At 38.4% G+C, this 23,453-nt stretch overlaps 1 protein-coding gene across 3 annotated transcripts; it reads right to left on the reverse strand.

Annotated features, from left to right (window-relative positions):
• Positions 1 to 2,878: 2,878 nt before the first annotated feature.
• Positions 2,879 to 22,857, reverse strand: copz2 (COPI coat complex subunit zeta 2). 3 transcript variants are annotated; one of them, XR_002761811.2, is made up of 10 exons: positions 22,722 to 22,857; positions 16,217 to 16,285; positions 14,482 to 14,566; positions 13,343 to 13,434; positions 11,995 to 12,050; positions 10,344 to 10,421; positions 9,496 to 9,547; positions 9,147 to 9,251; positions 8,495 to 8,533; positions 2,879 to 4,085 (listed from the first exon to the last, which is right to left on the reverse strand). XR_002761811.2 is itself a non-coding variant. In XM_023426199.2 (10 exons), the coding sequence occupies exons 1-10, from the start codon at positions 22,737 to 22,739 to the stop codon at positions 4,038 to 4,040; spliced, it is 570 nt and encodes a 189-aa protein (XP_023281967.1). In that variant the 5' UTR covers positions 22,740 to 22,857; the 3' UTR covers positions 2,879 to 4,037. The 3 variants fall into 3 exon arrangements, 2 of the variants coding, with proteins under 2 accessions (XP_023281967.1, XP_023281968.1); XM_023426199.2 differs by lacking the exon at positions 9,147 to 9,251 and adding an exon at positions 7,100 to 7,132; XM_023426200.2 differs by lacking the exon at positions 9,147 to 9,251.
• Positions 22,858 to 23,453: the final 596 nt, after the last annotated feature.

Raw genomic sequence — 23,453 nt, forward strand, 5'->3', positions numbered from 1 at the left:
TCAGTCTTAGACTGTAACAAAACCTGCTCTGTAGAAGAGGACAGCTTAATTAGACCTGACAAAACCACATGGAGAAACATCATATTTCCAGACCACTGTACAGTCTGCCATAATATTTTATCACTTGACAATATTGAATCGTAGTTAATGTGGCTTCTCTGACAAAGATCAACAGAAAGAGACTTCAGTGTCGTCATCACAGGTGCTGCTAATTGGTTTTAGAAGACACACAATTAGTTAAATGGAAATCACCTGTGTGTAGCCGAGACATTTCAGGTGACTGTAGAATAAATACAACGGTATCTGGAGTATAAATGCAGCTGTTTCTGTAGTATCAGTACACCTGTTTCTGGAGTGTAAGTACACCTGTACCTGGAGTATAAATACACCTGTGTCTGTAGTATCAGTACACCCTTTATCTGTAGAATAAATCCAGCTGAAACTGTTTGTGACTGTGAGACTTGTGACCTGAGTTGGAGTTCAGAACTTCAGGCTCAGATTCAAGAGACAACAGCAGCCCGCCAGATGTTTCAGCAGCCACAGCTTTATGGGAGGGTGACAAAGAATGAGAGACTTTAAAAAATCTCACATGACATTTCAGCTGCAGTTTACCAGAAGACATGTGGAACTCATGTCTGAAGTCAGCTGGAAGAAGCTTCTGGTCTGCATCAGACACTAAACATCTTGTGATGCTGCACATCACAAACAAAAGCAGCAAGCCACCAGCATGATGCCTGAAGGCTGATGAGGGTAGAGAGTTAAAAAACATTTCCTGAGCGAACTGGTGAACACTTCAAAGCCACCCAGTCCAGAAGACATATTATCTTAACTATTTTATACAGTATAAATGTCAAATAGACTTGAAAGGTACACTTTGATTGTGCTGTGGTACAGCCTGCTGTGACCAGCGATCAGTATTCACACAATAAGCTGACTATTGCTCATTTCCTGTTTGAAACCAATAGTTATCCTTGTCACTTTTAAGCATGACCCTAACCAGCTGTGTGTTTATCATTGTAACCGTGACGACAAAGGTCATAACCTTAAGGACGTACTTATTCTAAATCAATATTACAATAGTGTCCCAACCTGACCAAACAGTGACCATTCCAGGAGCTTAACTGCATGTTTATTATTGTAACCATGACGACAAATTATGCCTGCTGCTGTAAGGGCACTTCAGGAGATACTCGTATGGGTCGTATCAGAGGACAGGGACAAACAACCCGTATTTCCTACTTACTGCTGAATACAACTGTTGCTACAATTACTAGGTGCCTTTATAAATATGAATATACATGTAAAGACTCACCCTCACCCCACAGGACACATACATGGCCAGTGTCCAGTATATTTTTGTTTTGTCACAACAGCTGTCGACAAATATGACTGTGTTTTATCTATTAAAATGTTTTAATATTAAATCATTGGGGTCAAAAGATTATAGACTAAGCTTTTCATGCTGTTCAGCATCAGAGGCCCGGAGTGTAGTTTCTACTCTCAAAGTATCCTTCTGCCCTTCACTGGAACTCTGATTAGTCCGAAGGTGTAATTATTTGACATTTTGTAAATTATTATTGAACCATCCAAAACTAACACAAATGCTAAAGAGCCACAACAGGATGGGCACACACAGCCAGGAGGAGAAGTGTGGAGTGAAACTAAAGTTTATGCATTAATAACTGCTATATTTCATTACAATAATTAGTAGCCATCAGTGATATTATTAGTTCCATGTGTGCTTTTCACAATGTTTGTTTTGTAAAAAAGGACCAAGAAGAATGTATAGACAGCAGTGATATAAAACATTTACAAAAGTCAAAATGGTTATTTTTAAATTGAGGTTTAACAAAAACTGTAAGCTTTAATTGGCTTGTAAAAAAAAGTTATTATGGGTTTTTAGTTTGACTGGAACATGTTAGTCATATAATTATTATTATTTTATAATCCAAAAATTAAAATATGAAACTGCTAAAGATTCCTTTTTACAACAAAGATTGAAGTCACAGCAGGGAGATAAGAGGTGAAATTCATGTGTCCATTAGATCATTGTTGATGTTAATAATAATAATAAAAACAGTTAATAATAAATAAACAATAATAATTAGATTAGTCCACTTCCTTTGGCTGAGGTGTTGTATAGCCTGATGGCAGTGGTAACAAAGGATCTCCTGAACCTCTCTGTTCTGCAGCGCAGTGAGATGAGATGTTTGCTGCAGCTGTAGCTGCTTCTCTGTCCTGCCAGAATGTTGTGGAGAGGATGGTTGGTATTTTCCAAGATGGCCTCCATCTTACATTGCATGCGTCTCTCCACAACAGTCCTGAGTGTGTTCATGTCTGACATGAAACTGCCCCAGCAGACTGCAGCATGAAAGAGTGCACCGGCCACCACTGACTCCTAAAACATGTGCAGCATTTCACTGCAGACGTCAAAGGACCTGAGCTAATAACAATAGTATGTATTACTATGATTTGAATTTTATGATAATAAATAAACAAACCTTGCGTGTAGCCTGTTTTCTCTGTTCTCTGATGTTAAAAAAAAACCACTTAAACACTTAAAAACACTCTTCATGTTTAATCTGATTTCATGTCGAATTGTTCAGGCATCATTTGTAGAAGAATGAAGCAGCAATGACTGGGAAATAAAACCAGAATGACATGAAAACATGTTTTCTGATAGTCCGTCTTGACCACACCCACAGGTCTGAGTTTTCTTTTATCTTTTATCTTTAGAGTTGAGAATTTTCCAACAAACAAATTATACTTTTAAGATTGTGACTCAGTTTTTTCACATTTTTCCAGTACACTTCGCGTTTTGCGTAATATTTAATTAAAAACAAACAAAAATAAAAATAAATAAAAGAGTCTTTGATACAAGGACAAATATACAGTTTTATTTTCAGTCTCACCAATGGTGGACAGACAAAATGACAGCTTGTCTCAATACCATCCAATGTAAACAAAATAATTAGTTTGTCTTTGGCTTCTCTTCTTTTTTCTTTACAAGTAAAATATTTAATATTTATTAACTCACAAAATACCAATAAAATAGACATTATTCTTTGTAATTCTGGCCACAAAATCCTGCAGAACATTTAATATTCTTTAAGGTCCCTTTCATTATAAAATCAATTGTATGTACAAATATTAATTTACTTTCGTGAGGGCATTTTTAATAAAAGTCCTGACAGTGCAACAGTAACATATTGCCTCTTCCACACACTGCTAATGTTTGTTTTTTGTCATAAAGTATCATTACATTCATTTACAGTCTTTAAATAAGCTTTACAAAACACATTAATGTCATTAAAGGAGCCTACAAACAGAACAACACCAACTTTATTAAACTGAGCAGTTCAGTGCACAAATGAGTTTCTTATTTCCCAGATTATCCTTGTTGATTTAAATGTTTAAGTAAAATATATACTCACAAATTGTAACAATTTACAGGACACAGCCGTGTATATTTTTTGTAAATGTTGGCAACTTTGTTGTTGTTCCAAAATAATTTGGAAATGTAACGTTTGTGGAAAAATAAAACTTCAGGTAATGTGTATAAAACTGTAATTTCCAAATTTCCGAATACAAAACAGCTAAAATAAATCCCGTTTTGAGTGAATAAGCCTGGTAGATCCTGCTCCACCAAAATATAAAGCAATAAAACACTGGTCACTACTATTTTAGTGTTTGACAACCGTCCAGTTTCATAGAGAAGTACAGGCGGACTCTTGAGTCTTTACTTTTCATTTCTGAGACACTTTTGAATAAAGCGCCTGGTGTCATTTGGCCTGGTGACATCTCTAGTATGGACTAAAATCACTCTCGAACCAGCTAAATTAATCACGTCACACACAATGTAACAAAATGCCATTGCACAGAGAAACGAAACCCTATTTCTGACTGATTCATTGCTATATAAAGCAGGTTACTGTCCGCCTCACTCGTAATAATCTTCCCTTTAGTCTGTTACTATAAAAATAGCTTTGGGACTAGAAATATTCTTTCTTGAGAATCCTAAATTTGTCTGGTCTGCGTCATTTCAGTATGGACCATTTGATCTGCTCCTTGGCCGACTGCAGAACCTGGAAACACAAAGAGAGAAAAAATATAAACTTTGAAATATGATATAGCAAAACAGTAAAATACATAAGAACATTATAGAAATGCATAAAACCCAATAAAACGTATACATAATATAGTAAAATATAAACTGTTGAAGCACTTCCTGAAGAAAATGTGTGTGATTATGTGTGTTTATGCTGATTGGCAACATTTGTAGATGAATTATCAGATAAAAACTCAGTGATCTTAATGTATTAGCTTAGATGCAATAGGCGTGAATGGTGCTTTAAATCACTTCACCATTATGCATAAACTGTACATGTAAATGTCTTTTATATCATTATATTATAATGAGTTTATTCATAGGTGACCAATATTTGAATTTTGTCCTGCAGGTGCTGTATTATAATTATGTGTAATACAATGGGACTGTCAGGTTTTAATGCAATATATAATTTATAATAACTCATTAAATGTACTTATTTCCATAATGAACTCATGTACAATTAATTACAGTAATAAAACCTAATTTGTGGTTTTAAATTATTTAATGCTCAAATCAAGTGAAAGAAAAAATGATATACTGCTACATGTTTGTTTACTTGCTGTTGGTTTTCCTGCCATATTCATGCAGAAGATAAAACATATGTTTGGAGTCAGTGCAGGGATTTCTGTGAGGTAAACCCAGAGTAGCACAGACTTGTAAAGTATTGCAGTACCACGGTTCAACCACTAGATGTCAGAGCAAGACTATGCTCAATGCCATCATGTTGGAGGAGCTCAACATAGATGTGAAGTGTAACATTTTCCACCTGTTGTTACATTACAAACAAAGAAAATGTTTTGATTCCATCACACAATAAAATTGATAAAATTATAGAATATATCAATTACCTAAAACACAGGCTTAAATATGCTGTTAATGAATTATTATTTAAATGCAGCCAGTTTACAACAGCAGAGTGTTATTATTATTACTTTATTATTATTACTGCAATACTGGAATCAATGAACTTTACTATTAAGGGTGAATTCTCTGTCAGCAGTCAACTTAGTGTATTTGTATTTATATGAAATGTATATGAAACTGACAGTTACAGTAAACATGGACCATACTGAGATGTAATGTACCGAAATTTACATTTCTTAGACAATTTTCAGTACTGTCCAGTGACATCTTTGTGCATTGACCAACATTATAATAATATAATGATTACATTTAATTATATTTCATGTACATTTGCAGGAAGGAATACATTTTGTTTGTAAGAGTGTATTAGGGTTAGGGTAAACTTTTAACAGAGAGACAGATAGATAGATAGATAGATAGATGGATAGATAGATAGATGGTTAGAAGGTTAGATGGGTAGATGGATAGATGGATAGATGGATAGATAGATAGATAGATAGATAGATAGATAGATAGATAGATAGATAGATAGATAGATAGACAGATAGATAGATAGATAGGTACTTTATTTATCCGCTAGGGTAAATTCAGTTTAACAGCTAGCTAGTCTTAAATTCTTCACAGGTTTCAATAAAGTTTGATCTCATTTTTGGGTAGTTCTCAATCCTTCAATTTAAACCCAGACTTCATTTCAGCTGTAAGGTTGTTGTTCCTCAGTCTGACAGCAGGGGGCACTTGGAGCTCAGGTAATATTCACTGCAGGATGGAATCCTGGGAAATGCAGTCACATAAGGCCTACACTTACTGTGCTGCTCTTGGCTGATTAGTGCCTTTAATTTTTATAACAGAGTTATACAGAGTTGTAGTTTTCAGTATTGCTCGTTAGTTTTGGGGACTAGTTTGTTAATCTGATTTTTACAGTACACACTGTCCAGCATGCAGAACCCTCCCTTTAACTCTGTGATCTTCATATGTAATTTGAAAGTAAATTATTGCTGTTTTCACATATGAGAACACAGAGAAGGATAGTTCTACTCCACAACACTTCAACCTGAAATATTGTTCTATCTGCACTATCTGACAGCTTTAAAGTTACATTACTTTAGATTTAGATTACATACAAAGATACAAAACATATGAAATATGATGCACTGGTAAAATTAGCACTAAAATGAACTCCAACTACAACAGTACAATGATACATTAATGTTAAAATTCAATATTATATTCAAATAATATTCAAAATCCAATATATATATATATATATAAAGTATCATAGGGGCCATTCTTCTGCATTATGAGTACTTTTACTTTTGATACTTTAGGTACATTTTCCCAATATATACTTGGGATAAAATGATATTTTCAGTGGAGGACTTGTAATAGAATATTAAAGGTAAATATTAACTAAAATATGTGAATACTTTCTCCACCACTAATTAAAACAACATCACTGTAGTGCTGCAGTTGCCAATCATTAACACCTGCCTCTGCACCCTGTTGTGTTCACTTCATATTTGCAGTTGTGTGTGTTGAACAATTTGTTCCTCTGTACTGTCTGTGGCCGAGAGCAGGCACCACCTTAAAGACTAAAGAAGGCAAGAAAAAAAATCACCATGAAAGACTGCCACCTTGCTCTGCTAAATGTTTGCTGATACATATCTGTGGCTATCTTTAGGTGGTTATAAGGTCAACCCTCTGCCTATAGGTGAGTATACAGCAGAAAAGTGTATATACAAAACACTTCGCATCTGAGACTCTAGCATAATATGATACAATAGAATTGATAGACTGCATTGGCCATGTGTGATGTTTATTCTATAGGTTTAGTTTCTCAAACTTTCACAACCTCCTCTCAAGCTTGGGGTCCTGACCTGCTAACCCATTGTAAATACCATAAACCCTGTACAGTACAGTACAGAAAGGGTTGCTGCATATAGGCGAACACTTTCTATGATTTTTAGCTCTTATTTGTAGTTTTGTGTCATTAGATACAGATACATATTAGATATGGAAGAAATGCAGTTCTGAAGAAATTACCCCCACCCCCAAAAACAGTCCAGCTACAGCAGACTGAGATTTGTTGTACAGTGTAGGGTTGCAGTGAAGTTAGTACAGACTTACATTAGTGGTGAGGGCCAGTTTCTCTGTTATGTGCTGTGAGGGTTAAAGCAACAGATAGAGAAGCTTAGAGCATGAGTACACACACACACACACACGCACACACACACACACACACACACACACACACACACACACACGCACGCACACACACGCACACACACGCACACACGCAGGCCCATGCACATGTTCATTCCTGCACACAAGCAGGAAGACATCAGCAGCAGCTAAGAAAGACATCAGAAAAACATTCAGGTAAATAAATGTACAAGGCAGAAGAGGTCAGAGTGGTCAGTGAAGCAGGTCTGTATCTGTCCAGTACTTAAGAAAGCTTCTGTGCTTTAGAGGATGTTAATCCAACAGCAATCTGTTTGTTGACCCGTCAATCCCATTCATTCACAGTTGAGCCTCTTAGTGCTGTACGATGCTTTGGAAATGAAGCCAGGCTAGCTGCTACCTGAACATGCATGGTCAGCTAAAGCGTTAGCATGCAGCCTTGTGAATTAGCAAACAGGTGTTAAACTGCTACTAATTATTCTGCTATACAGTTAGTGTGTTTCTGTAACTCATTAGGATGTGTGAGAGATAGAAATTAAGTATTAATGTTAATAACAGTATAGAAATGAGGTAAACATGCAGCTACAGTGTGAGTATAGGTGTGTATCTGCTACAGGATTTATGTGTAGGTGTTGTCATGCAACCCGCCCATTTTAATCATTCCATTTCTGCTTTTGTCTCTGAACTTCTGGTCTACTTTACCAGCGACAGCAAACGCAGGTCTTGATTCTTGATTCTGAGCTCCTCATGAATGCTGAGGTCATTTTGCCTGACACTAGCACATTGTATTAAAAGACGATCTGTTCAAATAGCCCCAAGTTAGCAGTCTTGGTGCTTATGAGACAAGTGATAATCAGACCTTTATAGTGATGGTGTGGATACAAAGTAGCCAACTCAACAGTTCACTAATTGGTGACTTGTGTAGCTGAGTCTTGATTTCCAAATCCAAATGTAATTTTTCAAGTTGGTACCTTTAACTGACCGTCTCATTTGTGGTGTGCCACAAGGCTAGGTTTCGGTCCTTTACTTATTTCTGTTAAAATACTTCCTCTTGGGGGCATTATTTTCAAATGTGATATTTATTTAATAATGGCAGTCTTCTCATTAATGTTTTAAGAGCTGGATGTCATGCATGTGGTATCCAAAGGTTCTCAAGCTGCTTGGACCACTTGCAGCAATATTAATTCTTAGCCTATTTAATGACTGTATATAATGCATGCATTATATAAATATTATATAACTGCAATCAATAAACAATAAGGTGTGCCAAAAGTGAAGGGGTCTGAATACTATCTGAAGCTACTGTAAATGTATGTGTGTGTGTGTGTGTGTGTTTGTTACCTGGGCCACACTTTGTTCAGATAATGGGTTCTCATCCGCCTGTAAGACAAAATAACATCATTGAGTATACAAGACAAAAATGCTAAAGCGATGCAAAACACACACACACACACACACACACACACACACACACACACACACACACACGCGCACACACACACACACACACGCAGAGCAGTGCAAACACCATCAGATTTGTAGCAAAACACCAGTACATACTGTGAATTATAAGCGTGTTTGTTAACAGCTCAACCAATCACAACTCGTATTAGAATTGAAACCATGCTAGTGGTTCTAGGGTCGACACTGTCAGTTTGTTTGTTCACGGATTCAAATATCTCAACAACTGTTACATATATTTCCTTTAAATTTCATCATTCGTGGTCCCCAGAGGATAAAACCCAATGACTCTGTTGTCCCCCTGACTTTCCCTCTAGCACCACCAGGTGGTTAACGTTTTAGCAGCAGCCAGCCCAGTTCTTTACACTCTGTTAGTTACGTTCTCTCACCATGCATTTACCTCATCTGTCTCACCCGTCCCTCCTTGGTCCCTCCACTTTCTCTACCACACTTTCATTCATTCATTCACTCTTTCGCTCTACCTCGTCTCTGACTCTCTCTCTCTCTCTCTCTCTCTCGCTCTCTCTCTCACCCTCTGTCTGTCTGTCTACAGCAGCTGGCTCTTGTCTGTCTGTCCCTCTAGGTTACCAGTGATGTAATCAAACAGGACGAAGCCATAGGCTGGCTCTGACATTAGCTGACACCGATCAGATGAAGAGACACAAGGAGAAGGAGAGAGAGAAAGGTAAAGCAGGTAAGAGGAGGCAGGAAGCCATTGAGAAAAGCTGTGGGAAGCTACAATATGAGTCTTAATGTAAATGTAGACAGTTTGAACAGGCCACACAGCTGATCTGATGCTTTAGAACATAATACAGTTTTTTGTTTTTGTTTTTTTATTTGATTTTGCAATGACTGAAGTAAATAAATGACAGTCGTCTTACCCTGTAGCTGACCTTCTGTAGGACCTGCTGTGGGTCACTCTCCAGAATCACCCTGGCAACAGGATTAGGCAACCAATCAGAGTACAGCACAAGCAGGACAAGGGTTATTTTATAGACCATCATGATCACGGTCCACTTGAAAATGTTGGTGGCCCACATCTCATCCCGTGACAATACAGAGGCCAAATAATACATTCTTTCTTTTTATTTCAATAATAACGACTGAACATTCAGAACTGAACTGGAAGCAGTTGAAAGTTGTTTGATGATGATTCACCGGTTGTCTCCTGACTCATGATTCTTCCTGTTACTAACCAGCTACCAAATTTGGAACTCCAGTTGTTGCCAGGGATGTAATCTTTTAGCGCACAATCAGACTGAGATAGCTAACAAGTATAAGAAGTGGAAAGTTTCTTCACAGTAACAGGCCTTAATACAAGAAAAAAAACAATGAAAGAAGTTTTTCAACATTTTTAATGTTTTCAGACATGTTTAATCATTTCATTTTAAAACATTTAAAACATTATTATAAGTCGTTTTTTTTTCTTTTCTTTTCTTACATAATTACATCTTTTCACCAAAATTGTACTGTTTTGCAAATGATTTGTCGGCCCACTTGTAATACCTTCACGGTCCACAGGTTGGGAACAACTGGACTAAGCAATTCATAAAATAATTATTAACACATGCCCGATGCTGGAAATACTTCCAAGTTGCAGCCGTAGCTTACATGTTGGCTCGTTTGAACACAGTAAATTGTGTTTGTGTTGCAGTTGATATTATAAATAAAAATTGCACATATTGTTCTATACATCTAATCAGCTGTAAACATTATTTTTTTCTCTTACCCTCCATCAATGATTTCATCCACTACCAGGAACACTCCTTCCATATTATCCAGTAAACACCTCCGCTCCACATTTTTCCTGCAAAAAAACCCCAAACAAAGCACAACACAACAATTAATCCCCTCCGGCCCATAATCCTCTCAGTCCTATCGTTACATTTTCACAGTTAGTTTATTATTCTTCAAAAAATTGCAGTTTCACATGTGTTTATCTTTACTTAAAGGAGCAGTTTTGAGATTTTGGGCAATGTGGATATTCACTCTGCTGAGTTAAGAAGATCGACGATCTCATCATGTCTGAGCTATAGTATAGACCTGGAGTTAGGAGTTAGCCTAGCTTAGCATAAAGACTATGAGTCTGTGGATGGTTGTCTAGTTCTCAGAGGACAATAGTTTATCCTGCCACTTCTGTGCAATGTCTCTGCTGGCAACCTCACCATGATGACAAGCAGTGACTAGAGGTCACCAAGAAACCCCTCCAGCACGGAGCTTCCCATAAAACCACAAATCATCGTTCCTAAATTTCTTTGCATATGTTACTCTAAATAAATGCTAATGGTGAACGTCCCCTATGTGAACTAATTCATTTTAATCAGTATGAACTTTGCGCTAGCTCTTGTGAAGTGTGAACTTACACAGCACACACCGATCGTCCAACTGAAGGTACTCATATCTGTAACATTTGCCGAGGAGACACAAAATCTAAATAAGACAACAACAAAATTACCTGGAGTCACATTTCTCCTGTGTTGGTAGAAGCTACTGCCTGTCCAGACCGATCTGCCCACTGTCGTCAGTGGTCACAAACCAATATCAATCCTCCAATCAAACGCCAATCAAACGCCCCACATGTCAAAGTAATGGAGCATTACTGGGAAGAGTAACTGTGATGTAATTACTGAATTTCAAATTGTAATCCCTCAAACAACTAGTTACTGAGAAAAAAAATCAGAGATTAGATTAGATTCGATTGAAATTTCAGGTCTAATTTGCAGGACACGACATGATGTGTTTCCTAAGGGTTTTTAAAGAATACTTTGTGGTTACTCAGGGGCAAACGTTTACTATTCCGGATTAAAATAAAACGAGGAGACTGTTCAGCAGCTTCCCTGAATTTATTCTGTCACACTAACATCTGGACATTTCCATACCGCACATGGCAACTTAGAACAGTCTGTAATCTTTCATACTGAATAATAATATAATCTCTCAGTGTCTCTATCGCTCACACTCTGCATTACTGCTGCATCGGTTTCCATGGCAACCGCATCAGCCGCTATTTGGCCGTTAATGTTGCAGTCAACAGCGAGGGATCCTGGTGTTGAATTTTACATCAGTTTCAACATGGAGACTCATTATCTCTCTGAGAGGCTCCGGAAGAGGAGCGTTAGTGTGGAGGAGTGTGTGGATTACCATTAGCACTGATGGTGCTGAGGCTGAACGACAAAGGCTCTAACATCACAATGACGTGCGTGCATGGAGGGGTACTGTTTCTGTTTCAGTGCTATTTATTCAAAAGCATTGTTCCTGTCTGTCCTGTTTTTTTGTTTTTTTTCCCTGTATTTTTAGATGCATCATATCATTAATGTATTATTTAATTCATTCATGCTTTCACCCATGTAACGTTTTTAAGGTTTGGTGAGTGAACGTACCTGAGGATCTGACTGAGGGAGTCAAATAGGCAGTTCAGTACCGACATCAGCATCAGCTGGAGAGAGAAAAAAATAAAACAAAAAAAAACACATATAAAATACCTACAGTAAAAATTCTACATGTACATATATTTAAAATATTTTATTAAAAGTTTATTGTAGTTTGTAAAGAATGTCCATATTACTCTATAACTACATGTTAGTACAGATAGAGAGATTAAACTCCGGGGCAGTTCTCCTGGGGGAAGGACCAGCAGCTCTTCTGGCAGCTAAATATGTCTCTGTTGTTCATTAAACTGTATAATTGTTTTCTATTTGATTGAATTATATGGAAATCAAACAATGGACTGCATCAGTATAAGGCACATATTTAATAATGAATGTGTTTTAATCATCTGTAAACTGCTTTGGCAGCAACAATGTTTTTGCTCATGCCAGTAAACCTATTTCACTGCATCTTTGTATAATAGATTTCTGTGGATCTGTGCTCATTAGCATATTTGAATTTCTGATGAAACCAGAGCAGAAAATGAAGCTATACAACATTATCCTGCTGAATAAACTCAGACGAGCTTCCTGTTGTCTTCTGCCTGCTGCTTACTGGGCTTACTGGGAGCTGTACTGGAAATCCTGCTGCTCTGCGCCTCCTCTCTGAGGTCTGCAGAGTTACTGCTGCTAGATGCACAACTATTTGAGGCAATTTGGATTTGCTATATTTTCACTACTTTTCTCTGAGCTTTTCAGCCAGAACATTTTTGTTTTTTACCGAGTGATTCATATAAAACGAGTCATCAACAGTCGACTGCTGCTTCAGTCTTTAAACCGTGATAAAGATACAAACACATCGACAGTAAGCGTGTGGGCGGAGCTGTGCAACCAAACAGAACGTAGTTAGCTGGAGAGGAGGAGGAGGCAGACATGAGGGAGATGGTGGACACATAGAACCAGAGTGGGCCGCACAGTCTGCACCTCCCTACACTGTGATCAGTGATCTGTGATCATAACTGCACATAAAGAACAATCACACTTAATGGATGGTGAAAAGGCAACAGGATGAACAGATGAAAGACGCACAAGGCCTAACATCTGCCATCACCATATTTTCATGTGTATATTATTAACAGGATATCAATATTTAACTTTTTAATATCATGGTTGTCATTAATACCAGTGTACACCTGGACACCCCTAATCTCCTCCTTGCCAAAGGTTTACTGAACAAACCTCTGACAGCTCTAGAGGGCGCTACTCTGTAGATGAATATGAAATACAACCTCCCTGCAAGATGTGAGAGAGTGGATGGAAAAAAAAACACATTGTTCTGTCAGGGGAGATAAATTCAACTTACCTCGTTCTCCTGAGCGCTTCCCACCACATAGAAGAAGAGGTCTATACTGCCCTTATAGACGATAGTCATCCCCTCCAGGAAAGCTATCTCATCTGGAGAGAGAGGGGGAGAGGGCCAGGTTAGGGATGAAAGGTAAAGTCAGTGTCATACATTCAACATTCCGCGTCATTGGAGGGTGTGCGCGAGGCTCCATGTACATCCGTGTACCAACCGTTGTTATGTTAGCTCACTAAATTACAAGGGTACCAACTGGGCATGAGCTGGAAGAACACAAAGACAACCGAGTGTGTTGTGATTCATGGAGGGGAATTTCACAGATTTTGGGAAAAGAGTATACATGAAGTATCTATGCATGTGCAGACTACGTAAACGATGATCTGCTGCACATGTATGTAACGCATCCTCCAAGTGGAGTATAGTAGTGGGTACGACCGAGGACGAAGACAGACAAACTTCTGTTTTATTAAAGATATAAGCGAGAAGAAAGAAAAGTGAAAATGAGATGAAAGAAAAGAAGTTTTAGAGTAATGAAGGAGAGGGAGGGACACAGGGAAGGGTGCTAGAAACAGGGAGTGAAGAAATGCATTAAGTAACAGAAAAGCAGGACAAAGGGAGAATGAGGTGGGAGGGGGGGGGGTCTAGCATGACAAGTGCAGAAGAAAGAGGAGAAAAGGAGGAATGAAGGAGGAGTTTTGGACAAAGGGAGGAATACACTGAGTGGGTGATAAAGAGGCCGGGGGTAGGGGCTCAGGTGACAGCTGTGTGACTCTCCCACTTCCCCTGAAAATGAAACTTATTCTGCAGCACCACAAAAAAACATCAGAGGGTGTTCGGTTTCTCTGAGCAGCCCAATCAATGTACTTTTGGTTTAAAAGATACATTAATAAAAGTTGTAAAGTTATGAATCCAAAAGTCACTATTTCTATGGATTTTAAAGAGTCACACTAACAATCCCCATCATGAACATTAAGGGTTCGGCTCTTTAGTGGAAAACAGGCTCATGTGAAAACTGCTTCAGGCTAGTATCATGTACAAGATAGTTGAATGTGTAACAGACGACATTGGAGATGTGTGTGAGTGCAAGTGTTAAGTACAATACACAGGGAAAGAATAAGAGAGCCACATGGAGTGGAGCTTACTGTCTGCTTTGTGTGTCTTGTTGAAAACGTTCCTCTCAAAATTCTTCTGCTCCTTCATGGAGGGGTAAAGCTCAGGGTCGTAGTACTGAAACGGAAACATTCATGAAAGAGTGACTTAACTGCTCGTTTCATTCCCTTTGGGGCTGTTTCTGTTAAACATGTCAGAACAGATGACGCTGTGAGGAGGTGTGAATAAGTATCGTTTAAATGTGCTAGGAGACCATACCAGTGGTTTTTATAGTTTTAGCCCATTAAAGTTTAAGATTTTCATAAAATGAAACCCTGCTTTTATACTATTCATGGTCATTTTATCAGTAATACCCACTCAGTGTATTCACATTCAGTAATTACCTCTCTATTGTATTTATCAGATTTCATTGTTAGTTGAGGAGTCTAGCATTCCCACACTGGATTCAACTTGCCTTCACATGCACAAGGGATTCACATGAGCCGATGCAGTGTGTAATCCAATGTTACTGTTTGTAATTTGATCTAACTGATATCAGCCTCACTGTTTACTGTTCACTCTCCCGCAGCCAGATCAGAGCTGTGTTAAAAGAGAGAAGTTGTACGAGGTCTTGTGTGCCTCCAGAAGGAACTAGGTGCAGTCTGACGTCAAGTGACGTAGCTTGAGTCAGCATCGGTTGAAGCACCTCCAAGCACACTAGCCTGCAGTTCCTCTAATGACCACTAGATTCTGTCTCCAACAGTGAGTCAATCCCCATAGACTGGATTAGCTTGGATTTAGGGGCGGAGTCTGGCACTGCCAAGATGGCGACGGTAGGACAGCTCGCTCTGAGCTTCAAAACCGCTCTTCAGAAACCTGATGGTGAGGTCATGGAGGCTACATCCATCTTTATTTACGTCTATGGTTAAGATTGAAGAAAAACTGCGGGGTGGGGTTACCAGGCCTCTGTGGCCTGCTCCTCTTCTCTGCTTGCGGTTACAGGCTCCAGACTAAATTAGCCACTACTAGCACAGTACACCCTTGTCACATTGCACTGGGGTAATGTGCTGTAAGTGCCAGGTTTTGACAAGGGGAAAAAAAGCATGGAATAAAGACAATATTTTTGTTTCTGCTGCTTTTCTGAGACTGTCCATCATGAATGACAGCGCGACAGGAGTCCACTCTTTTAGGTTACTGCTAATACTAACCTCACATTTCGTACTGCTGCTGCTTCATATTAAAAGAATTCAACTGTTGAAACACAGGGTGGCTTTTATTGTGAAGGAGTCACAGACAACTCATATTTTGTTACCTTTGGTTGCTGTTTTGTTTTGTCTCCCCTGTTGATAGAGATTTTACATTACACATTTGAAATCCCTGTGGGAAAAAACCTTCGAAGTCTGACAAGGGAATCCACATATTGAGCATTTTGGGGTTTTAGGTAGATAAACAAATGCAAATAAATTCAACAATGTGTTCACTGTGATGGACTACATAACACAGACGTCAGTACTTTAATTTTAACTATGAAAAGAAACTTGTGTTTTGTATCTAAATATGGAAAAATACCCAACAGGTTTTACATTAGAGCTGAGAACCATTACTGAATGTAATCAGTCTAAATGTTGTTAATACTGGCACATTAATTTACAATGGCAAAGAAACACCAATGTCATAGATGCTAAAAGTAAATAAACTCCAGAATTTTCATTGGCCATGGTATAAGAGGTAATTAACAGTTAATGAGCTATAGCATGTTAGATCACCTTTATAGTGCTTGAACCTTACCTTTGACAGAAGTCTGTTGCCATCATTATCAAGGATGAAAACAGCTTTCACTGTGTAGAGGGAAGGTTCCTGCAACAATAAGCAGAAAGAACATCTTAAATATTTCAGCTTTGCTGAGTCACCTCAGAGAGACATCTAGGACATAATGCTACAGCTCCAGTCAGCCATTCCTCCCTCACCTGACCACTGTGTTGTATCAACCTTTATTATCCAGATAAATCCTGATTTTCCAGCAACACCCTGTTTGCATTCACATTAAAACACACAAGGTGCCCAGCCCAACCAGTTGCTACACTAAACACCAGGCTGCACACACCGTTTCTTCCATATTCACATGCTTCAGTTCTGGTTTTTCATTTATCATTTCCAGATGTGGAAATGACCGAAGATATTTTCCATTCTCCTGCACACACTTCACTTATCCTTCCTTCCATTCATCTGTCCGATCTGTGAAGAGTTTTCAGACCCGGGACAAAGTTCTGTTATGCACTGACTAGCATAGATTCACAGTCAGAGTGTATCACAGAACTTAGACCAGGAGCTTACAGCATCCACTGTCCAATATTACCTTGGTATACAGTAAAATGCTACCTGCTGCCAGAGGAAATGGATCAACACAAGCATTAGGATTCATCCTATGGAAAACTTTCATTGCAATCCATCCAATATTTTTCAAGACATTTTGTCGTGGACCGCTTGATGACTATGAAGTCTCTCGGGAGCATTTGTTCAACAGTCAGAATCCACTATTGATGAAACTCGTGTTACTGACTAGTCTGTCAGTTGTCTTCAGACTGGAGCGTTGCTGATGTATCAGGAGTCTGATACACCTATAATTACTCTAGTCAAAGCTGTCATGTATAATAAATGCACAGATCTTGTTGGTTGTCATTCCTGCTGGCAGACCAGCTGTGCACAGTGATGAAGACCTACATTTGGCTGCATATTTGTAAATCCATCACAAACAAGTTCTACAAACACTAACTAGTAGTAACTTACTTCCATGACAACAGGGCAAACTGGATCTGGTGATGAAGCTCATGATATTGAAATCACCAGAAAAGCTGCTAAATGGACCATTTGGTGAGATCATTTTGTTAACAACTAGTTAGTTTTAGTCATTTTCTGAATCAGGTTGTACCATAAAAACTTGTGTTGTTAGGAGACATATGTAGCACTGTCCAATTAAAAGCCACCAACAATGTGAACAGAAAGTTTTAGCAGGTCAAGTTTCGGAGTTAGTAGCATAAATGTAGTTTAGAATATGAGGGAAAATATCCAACCAAGCTACCAACCTTTTTTTTTTTTTTTGGCAATTTGGTTAAGATAATAGCATAACATTTTGTAATTTGAGATATTTTGTGTTATTATGTGAAATATACTGTATGTTAATGGTACTTCACCAAAACTAACATTTCAGGCAGATATGTGTTTTCTGTTGGTTAATTAAAGGTGCCCTGGAGTTCTTGAGCACTAGTGGTGCTGTGTGTTTTAAGTCCCTGTTTTGTTTGTATTGTGGAAGCACATGAATGCTAACATTTAATATAAGTGATGTAATACACACTGCTTCACACTTTTTCTGCTGATCCACAGTTGATAGTGGCAATGCCATGCGCAAACATGGACGTGAACAATGAATTTAAAATTGGCTTTTGCAGAAGTTTGATGAGGAAATCAGGCCTTATCGATGTACACAAGGGATTTTGGTGAGACAGACTGAATGCACATTTGTTTGCTTACAAGAAAACGCTACAAAGCACCTTTACTATTTACACTTGTCCTAGTTAGAGGTGGAGCCTGCATACCGTAACTTTTCAACTACAACATCATTACAGATATTTTACATTCTACTTTAAATGGCATCGTAATGTAAATGTAAGAGGAAATGGCTTATTTGACTCTGGATCAACATGACAGCTTAAAATCTAACAATTGTCTGGTTTAAACATAATGACAGATTTTCTGTAATATGTGTGTTTAGAAGTAGGTCATGGATTCAGACGAAACCGGAGACCAATTTAAATGTCTGGAGACTGTTCCACTAACTAAAAAAGTAACATAAGAGATTGCAGCCTCCTGCAGCTTAGACTTGGCTGTTTTTCTAAACTGCTATTTGCATTTATTTTTACATTTTTACCACATTATGGACATGATATACAAACAGGACATTCTAGGCTTTAAGCAGATGCTATAATACAATTTTCTCTAACAGTGACCTGACCTCTATAAGGTATATTACATGATGCAAAAAAAGAGACCTTTGTTTTGCTTCCATCATGCTTTGCTACACAGAACCAGATCACTAACAGCTGTATTTAATGGAACCTACTTTAATGGATTTACTAGAGAAAACCCTTAATTTTCAAAATTAGCAGGTTTTCAGAGCTCTTCAAAACAAATGAAAGTCTATATTTGACATTTTGGCACAAAGGCACTGGTGAATTTAGTAACACTGAGATAGAGCCAAGCTAACTGCTTCCTCCTTTGTTCAGTCTTTCTGCTAAGCTAAGCTAAGCTAACTAGCTGCTAGGCAAATATGAGAGTTGTGTTATTCTCCTAAGTCCATGCATGAAAGTGAATAAGTGTATTTTCCAAAATGTCACACTAATGCTTTAAATTTGGTAAACACTAACTAATACTAAACTACACTAACCTAACCTAACCTAATACATAATACATATACAGTACATAATACAATGTTTTATTTGTGAGTTTAACAATAGTGCTGCCTCTGTGGCTTTTATATGTACAACGATGTCACTACATTTCAATAAAAATAAGCATGAACAATGAACAGAGACAGTGTGGGCTATATTAAATTTCACTTTATTTTTTTTAACATATATTATAGATTGGATAACAAGTGTATCCTTTATTACACACACAGTCAATTAGATTTTTCTCCCTAAAAAGGTATATGGACATTTTGAATAAAGATTATTTTGTCAAAGTGTGTAAACTCCAGTGTTGAAGCTGAGCTGAGCTGTGGAGTCCAAACTCTTAAGGATGAGACGACTATTCTTACGGACATCTACAGCTATTAAACACACTTTTTTGGTGGGAAAAAAGTTGACAGTGAGTGTAGTAAAGGATGCAATTGTTATCCAATCTGTGATACATCTTAGAAAATAAAACACAAATGGTAATTGAGAACCAGACATGGAGTAAATTTTCTGATGCACATTATTTCAAAATCTAGGTTAGGTTAGGTTAGGTTAGGTTAGGTTAGGTTAGGTTAGGTAAGACGCCTGATGGACAAGTAAAAGTATCTGTAATGCCCATCACTCCCCTCAGCGTCCCAGAGCACTTAATGTTAACGTTTGTGTTTTTCTCTCTTGAATGTATGTATTCATATTTGGAGCAGTTTTGTGTTTGAAGCCTGTTTCCTGTGAAAAACGAGCAGACAGGTCGTTAGCTTACTATGACATATAGTTACTTTTTGTTGTTCGGCAACATCTAGTGGTCGTAGTAATTATGACAGGAGCAAAGGGAAAAGTGTGTTGACGACAAAGTGAGGACGAGGTTGTGGTGGCTGGATGAATATGAAACAGGAGATCGGTGTTCGACTCCCATGTGAAACCAGTAGTTTATATTGTTTCTATTATCCATGACCGTTCGTTGTTATTATTGTAACCATGACAACAAAGATCGTCTGATTTTGAGGAAGTACTTATTTTTACCCAAATCATGATCTTTTCTTAACCCTAACCAAGTAGTTTTTGTGGCTAAACCTAACCAAGCCATTACAGTTATTATAGTATCCACGGAAACATTCGGTACACCGCTCGTGGTACAGTCATGCGTTTATTATGGTAACCATGCCACCGAAGGCGCGCTATTTCAGGAGACACTTCCATGGGTCGTATCAGAGGGTTGCTCCTGCCGCCAGTAGGGGCGCTATAATAGGAAACACTCCTCTGGGTTGTAAAGGAGGGTAGGAACAAACGACCGACATGCTGGTATGGATTGGAGGACTTGTTGGGTTGTGCCAGACGATCTATGAACACACTGATCTGCTTCCCTTTCTTTCAATTTCACTGAGTTTTTATTTATGACCACCATTAGTAACATCACAGTTTTATCTTGGACTGGGAAGCTACAAATACAAAACATAAAGCTTCTTACAAACTGGGAGTGGAGTTTGTCTTTTCCTTATGAATTCTCCTTCACGTTTCAACGACCTCATAATGGTTGCCATTCAGGTCAAGAAAAAGTGGTCAGGAAAGTACCTGCCTGGGCATTTGCCGGGTAGGTAGGGTCTAACAAAAGGTGCTCCAGAGTTGCACTATGGGAAATGTATGATCATGTGTTTTTTGAGGTTTTCTCATAGGAGCTCAGGATATCTCAGTCTCTGCTGCTTTAAACATTTGACTATTCTTTGTCAAATCGGTTCCTTGAGTGCGAGTGGAGAACCAGGTGTTTTACTTGTAATGGAGAAGCGCCACACTGCAGTATCACTATAAGGAAAAGATCCAAATACCTGAAACACAGAACTGAGTGCCAACACAAAGTGATCAAACACTATCGCTACATATACACATACTTATGCTAAATTATACCTGTAGACAGAGACGCAGACACAGAAAGGGAAAGACGGTGGGGGTGAGAGAGGGAGGGAGGACAAAGACAGAGGCAGGCAGAGAGAGAGAGAGAGAGAGAGAGAGAGAGAGAGAGTAGTAAAGGAAGAAGAGAAAAAGGAAGAAGGAATCTAAGAAGATACATGTGACAGAACAAGCAAAATACTGAATATTCAAATTAATTAACCTACTTCAGTAAAAGTAAAATTCAAACACTCAAAATTACACTTTAGTAAATGAAACATTTATGTATAAGTAGCCCAATGAAATTAAAGAATCAAAAGTAAAAGTACTCATTATGCAGACTGGCTCCTTTAAAGGTGATGATGACTAGATCCTTATTTTTCATATACATAACATGTAACCAGCATTTTAATCAATTGTAACAACTTTGTAGTTTTAGGTTGATCATATGTTTCATATGCAAAGTGTTGGAAGAGGAGGAGGTACATTTACTCAAGTACCATACTGAAATACAATTTGAAGGTACTGGTACTTTAATTTATTTTTATATTGGAATTTGTATTTCATTTAATTCTACTTTATACTTCCACTCTACTACATTCCTGAGGGAAATGAACTTTTTACTTAACTAAATGTATTTTTCAGCTTATTATCATGCAGAATTTTCATTCAAACCAGTATGAAGCACTGTTAACAGAATAATCCTGCAACAGAAAATAAAGTATGTAAAATCAATGCCTCTCAACCACCTATTAATGCTGCTCACATGTTGATGCATCAGTGTTGATGACCTAACTTTTACCTTTGACAGATTAAGTTCATTTTCTGATAATACTGTGCTTTTTAATGCAGAGCAATTACTTGTAATAAAGTATTTTTATACCGAGGTAGTGTAACTTTTACTTAAGTAAATGAATAGTTCCTGCACCACTGATTGCACTGAAGTAAAAGAGTTTCCCACTAAAATGTTGTGAAGTACAAGTAAAGTAGCCTACATCAAAAACGTATTTAAGTGCAGTATTAGAGAAAATATACTTTTACAGTTACTTTACAACACTGAGAAACTGTGAAAAAGAAAGAATGAAACAGAAACATTTGAACAGGAAACTGACAGATATGAGAAAAGAAAGAGGTTAAAGAGTGAGGGGGTGAGAGACAGACTGGATAAATGGTGCGCGAGGCAAATGAAAAGGAGAGAGAGAGAGAGAGAGAGAGAGAGAGAGAGAGAGAACAGTGGACGTGGCACGTACTCTGCTCTACACGTCAACCGATCTGTGCACATATGGTCCACACAAGCAGACATTTAAACACCCAGAGCTGCTTTAACTACAACCACACACTCCCACACTGCTTCTCTTCATGTGTCATATCAACAGGATCGCGTCTCTACAAGTGATCCCTGCAGGAACTGAAGCTTTGCTTTACCTACTGTCCTGTTGAGCTCTGCACTGGACTGTGTGAGGATAAGTGGATAACAGCTGTGGCTCAACCAGCTCCATTGTAATGGAGTTAACTTAACACCCTAATAAGTTGTCGCATTGTAACCAGCACTGACCATCTGCACTATTTTTACACTGACAGACAGAGAAAAGTGTTGGCATTTAAACGCTCTGGCTGCTGCTGCATGTGAGACAGTGATCAGATCGGGCCTGGGCGTCTACAGTCAAATAATATGACGGCCACAGTCAGGATCACACTCACATGAACGCATCAGAGGAGAAATAAAACCTGTTTATGTTTAATGAACAGGCTGCAGCCGAACCCCCCTCCCTCCCTCCCCTCCCCTCCCTTCATTTTCTCCAGTATTGCCCACCACCGAAACTGCCATAATGCAACAAATGTCCCGCACGTTTAGAAAAACACACACACAAAAAAATACTACATTAACTGTCGACATTACAACCCTCTACCTAGCAACCAAAGGTGTCGCTTCCCGTGCTGGGTGAAACGGTGGAGAGGCTCACCAGAGACGTGGAGTCCATCGCTGCCGCCGTGCTCGCTCGGTGTGTTGACGTGGACAGCTCTGAGCTGTCACACCGAGATCACTGCTTTTTTTTTTTTTAACAGAGCCGCGCTCCCGCGCCAACAGCAGCCAACCGGAGAGAACCACAGGAGTCGGTAGCCGAGCGCGCCCCCGATAGTCTTCGAGCTCTTTGGCCTTTCATAATAAAAGTCACTGCTCCGTCAGAGCCTATGTTTGTGTTGAATTGTACATTTAGATTGTATTTACTGTTGGATATGTTTATGATGTTAAAGTGATATTCAGCATTTTTCATATATTCAATTCATATATTAATCCCGTAATTTTTTTTATTAGCCCATTATCAAACAGATCAGTGAGCCATCACTGCATTGAGTGAAATTTCTTTTCATTACAATGAACATGGAATGAACATTGAATTCAATCTATCTGTTCAAACCTGCTGTAGGCTACAGAGACCGTCCATAGTCCTCTGTATGAGCAGCTTATTACGACCCAAAGCTCCGTTTTATTGTTACACGCCCTCTAGCGGCCATTGTGATTATGAGAGGAGCAAAGGAGGAAGTCAGGTGACGAACTATACAGATGAGAACCACAAAGTCTGCATCAGGAAGAGGTTGGGATGGATGGATGGATGGGTTGACAAAAAAACGGTTGATTTCTTGTCTGAAATTGTTCTACAACTTTGTCATTGTAACCATGACAACAAAGGTCC

The sequence above is a fragment of the Seriola lalandi genome, unplaced genomic scaffold, assembly GCF_002814215.2.
Source record: "Seriola lalandi dorsalis isolate HSWRI2012SDOR001 ecotype SW California unplaced genomic scaffold, Sedor1 jcf7180002054816, whole genome shotgun sequence".
Lineage (NCBI taxonomy): Eukaryota > Metazoa > Chordata > Actinopteri > Carangiformes > Carangidae > Seriola > Seriola lalandi.

What these genes read in the sequence shown, in the direction of transcription:
- copz2 (XM_023426199.2), bottom strand. An exon ending in GCAACAGACTTCTGTCAAAG is followed by an intron (nt 14,567 to 16,216) that starts GTAAGGTTCAAG and finishes TTTCCGTTTCAG; the next exon opens with TACTACGACCCTGAGCTTTA. An exon ending in TACAGAAGGTCAGCTACAGG is followed by an intron (nt 8,534 to 9,495) that starts GTAAGACGACTG and finishes TTTGTCTTACAG; the next exon opens with GCGGATGAGAACCCATTATC.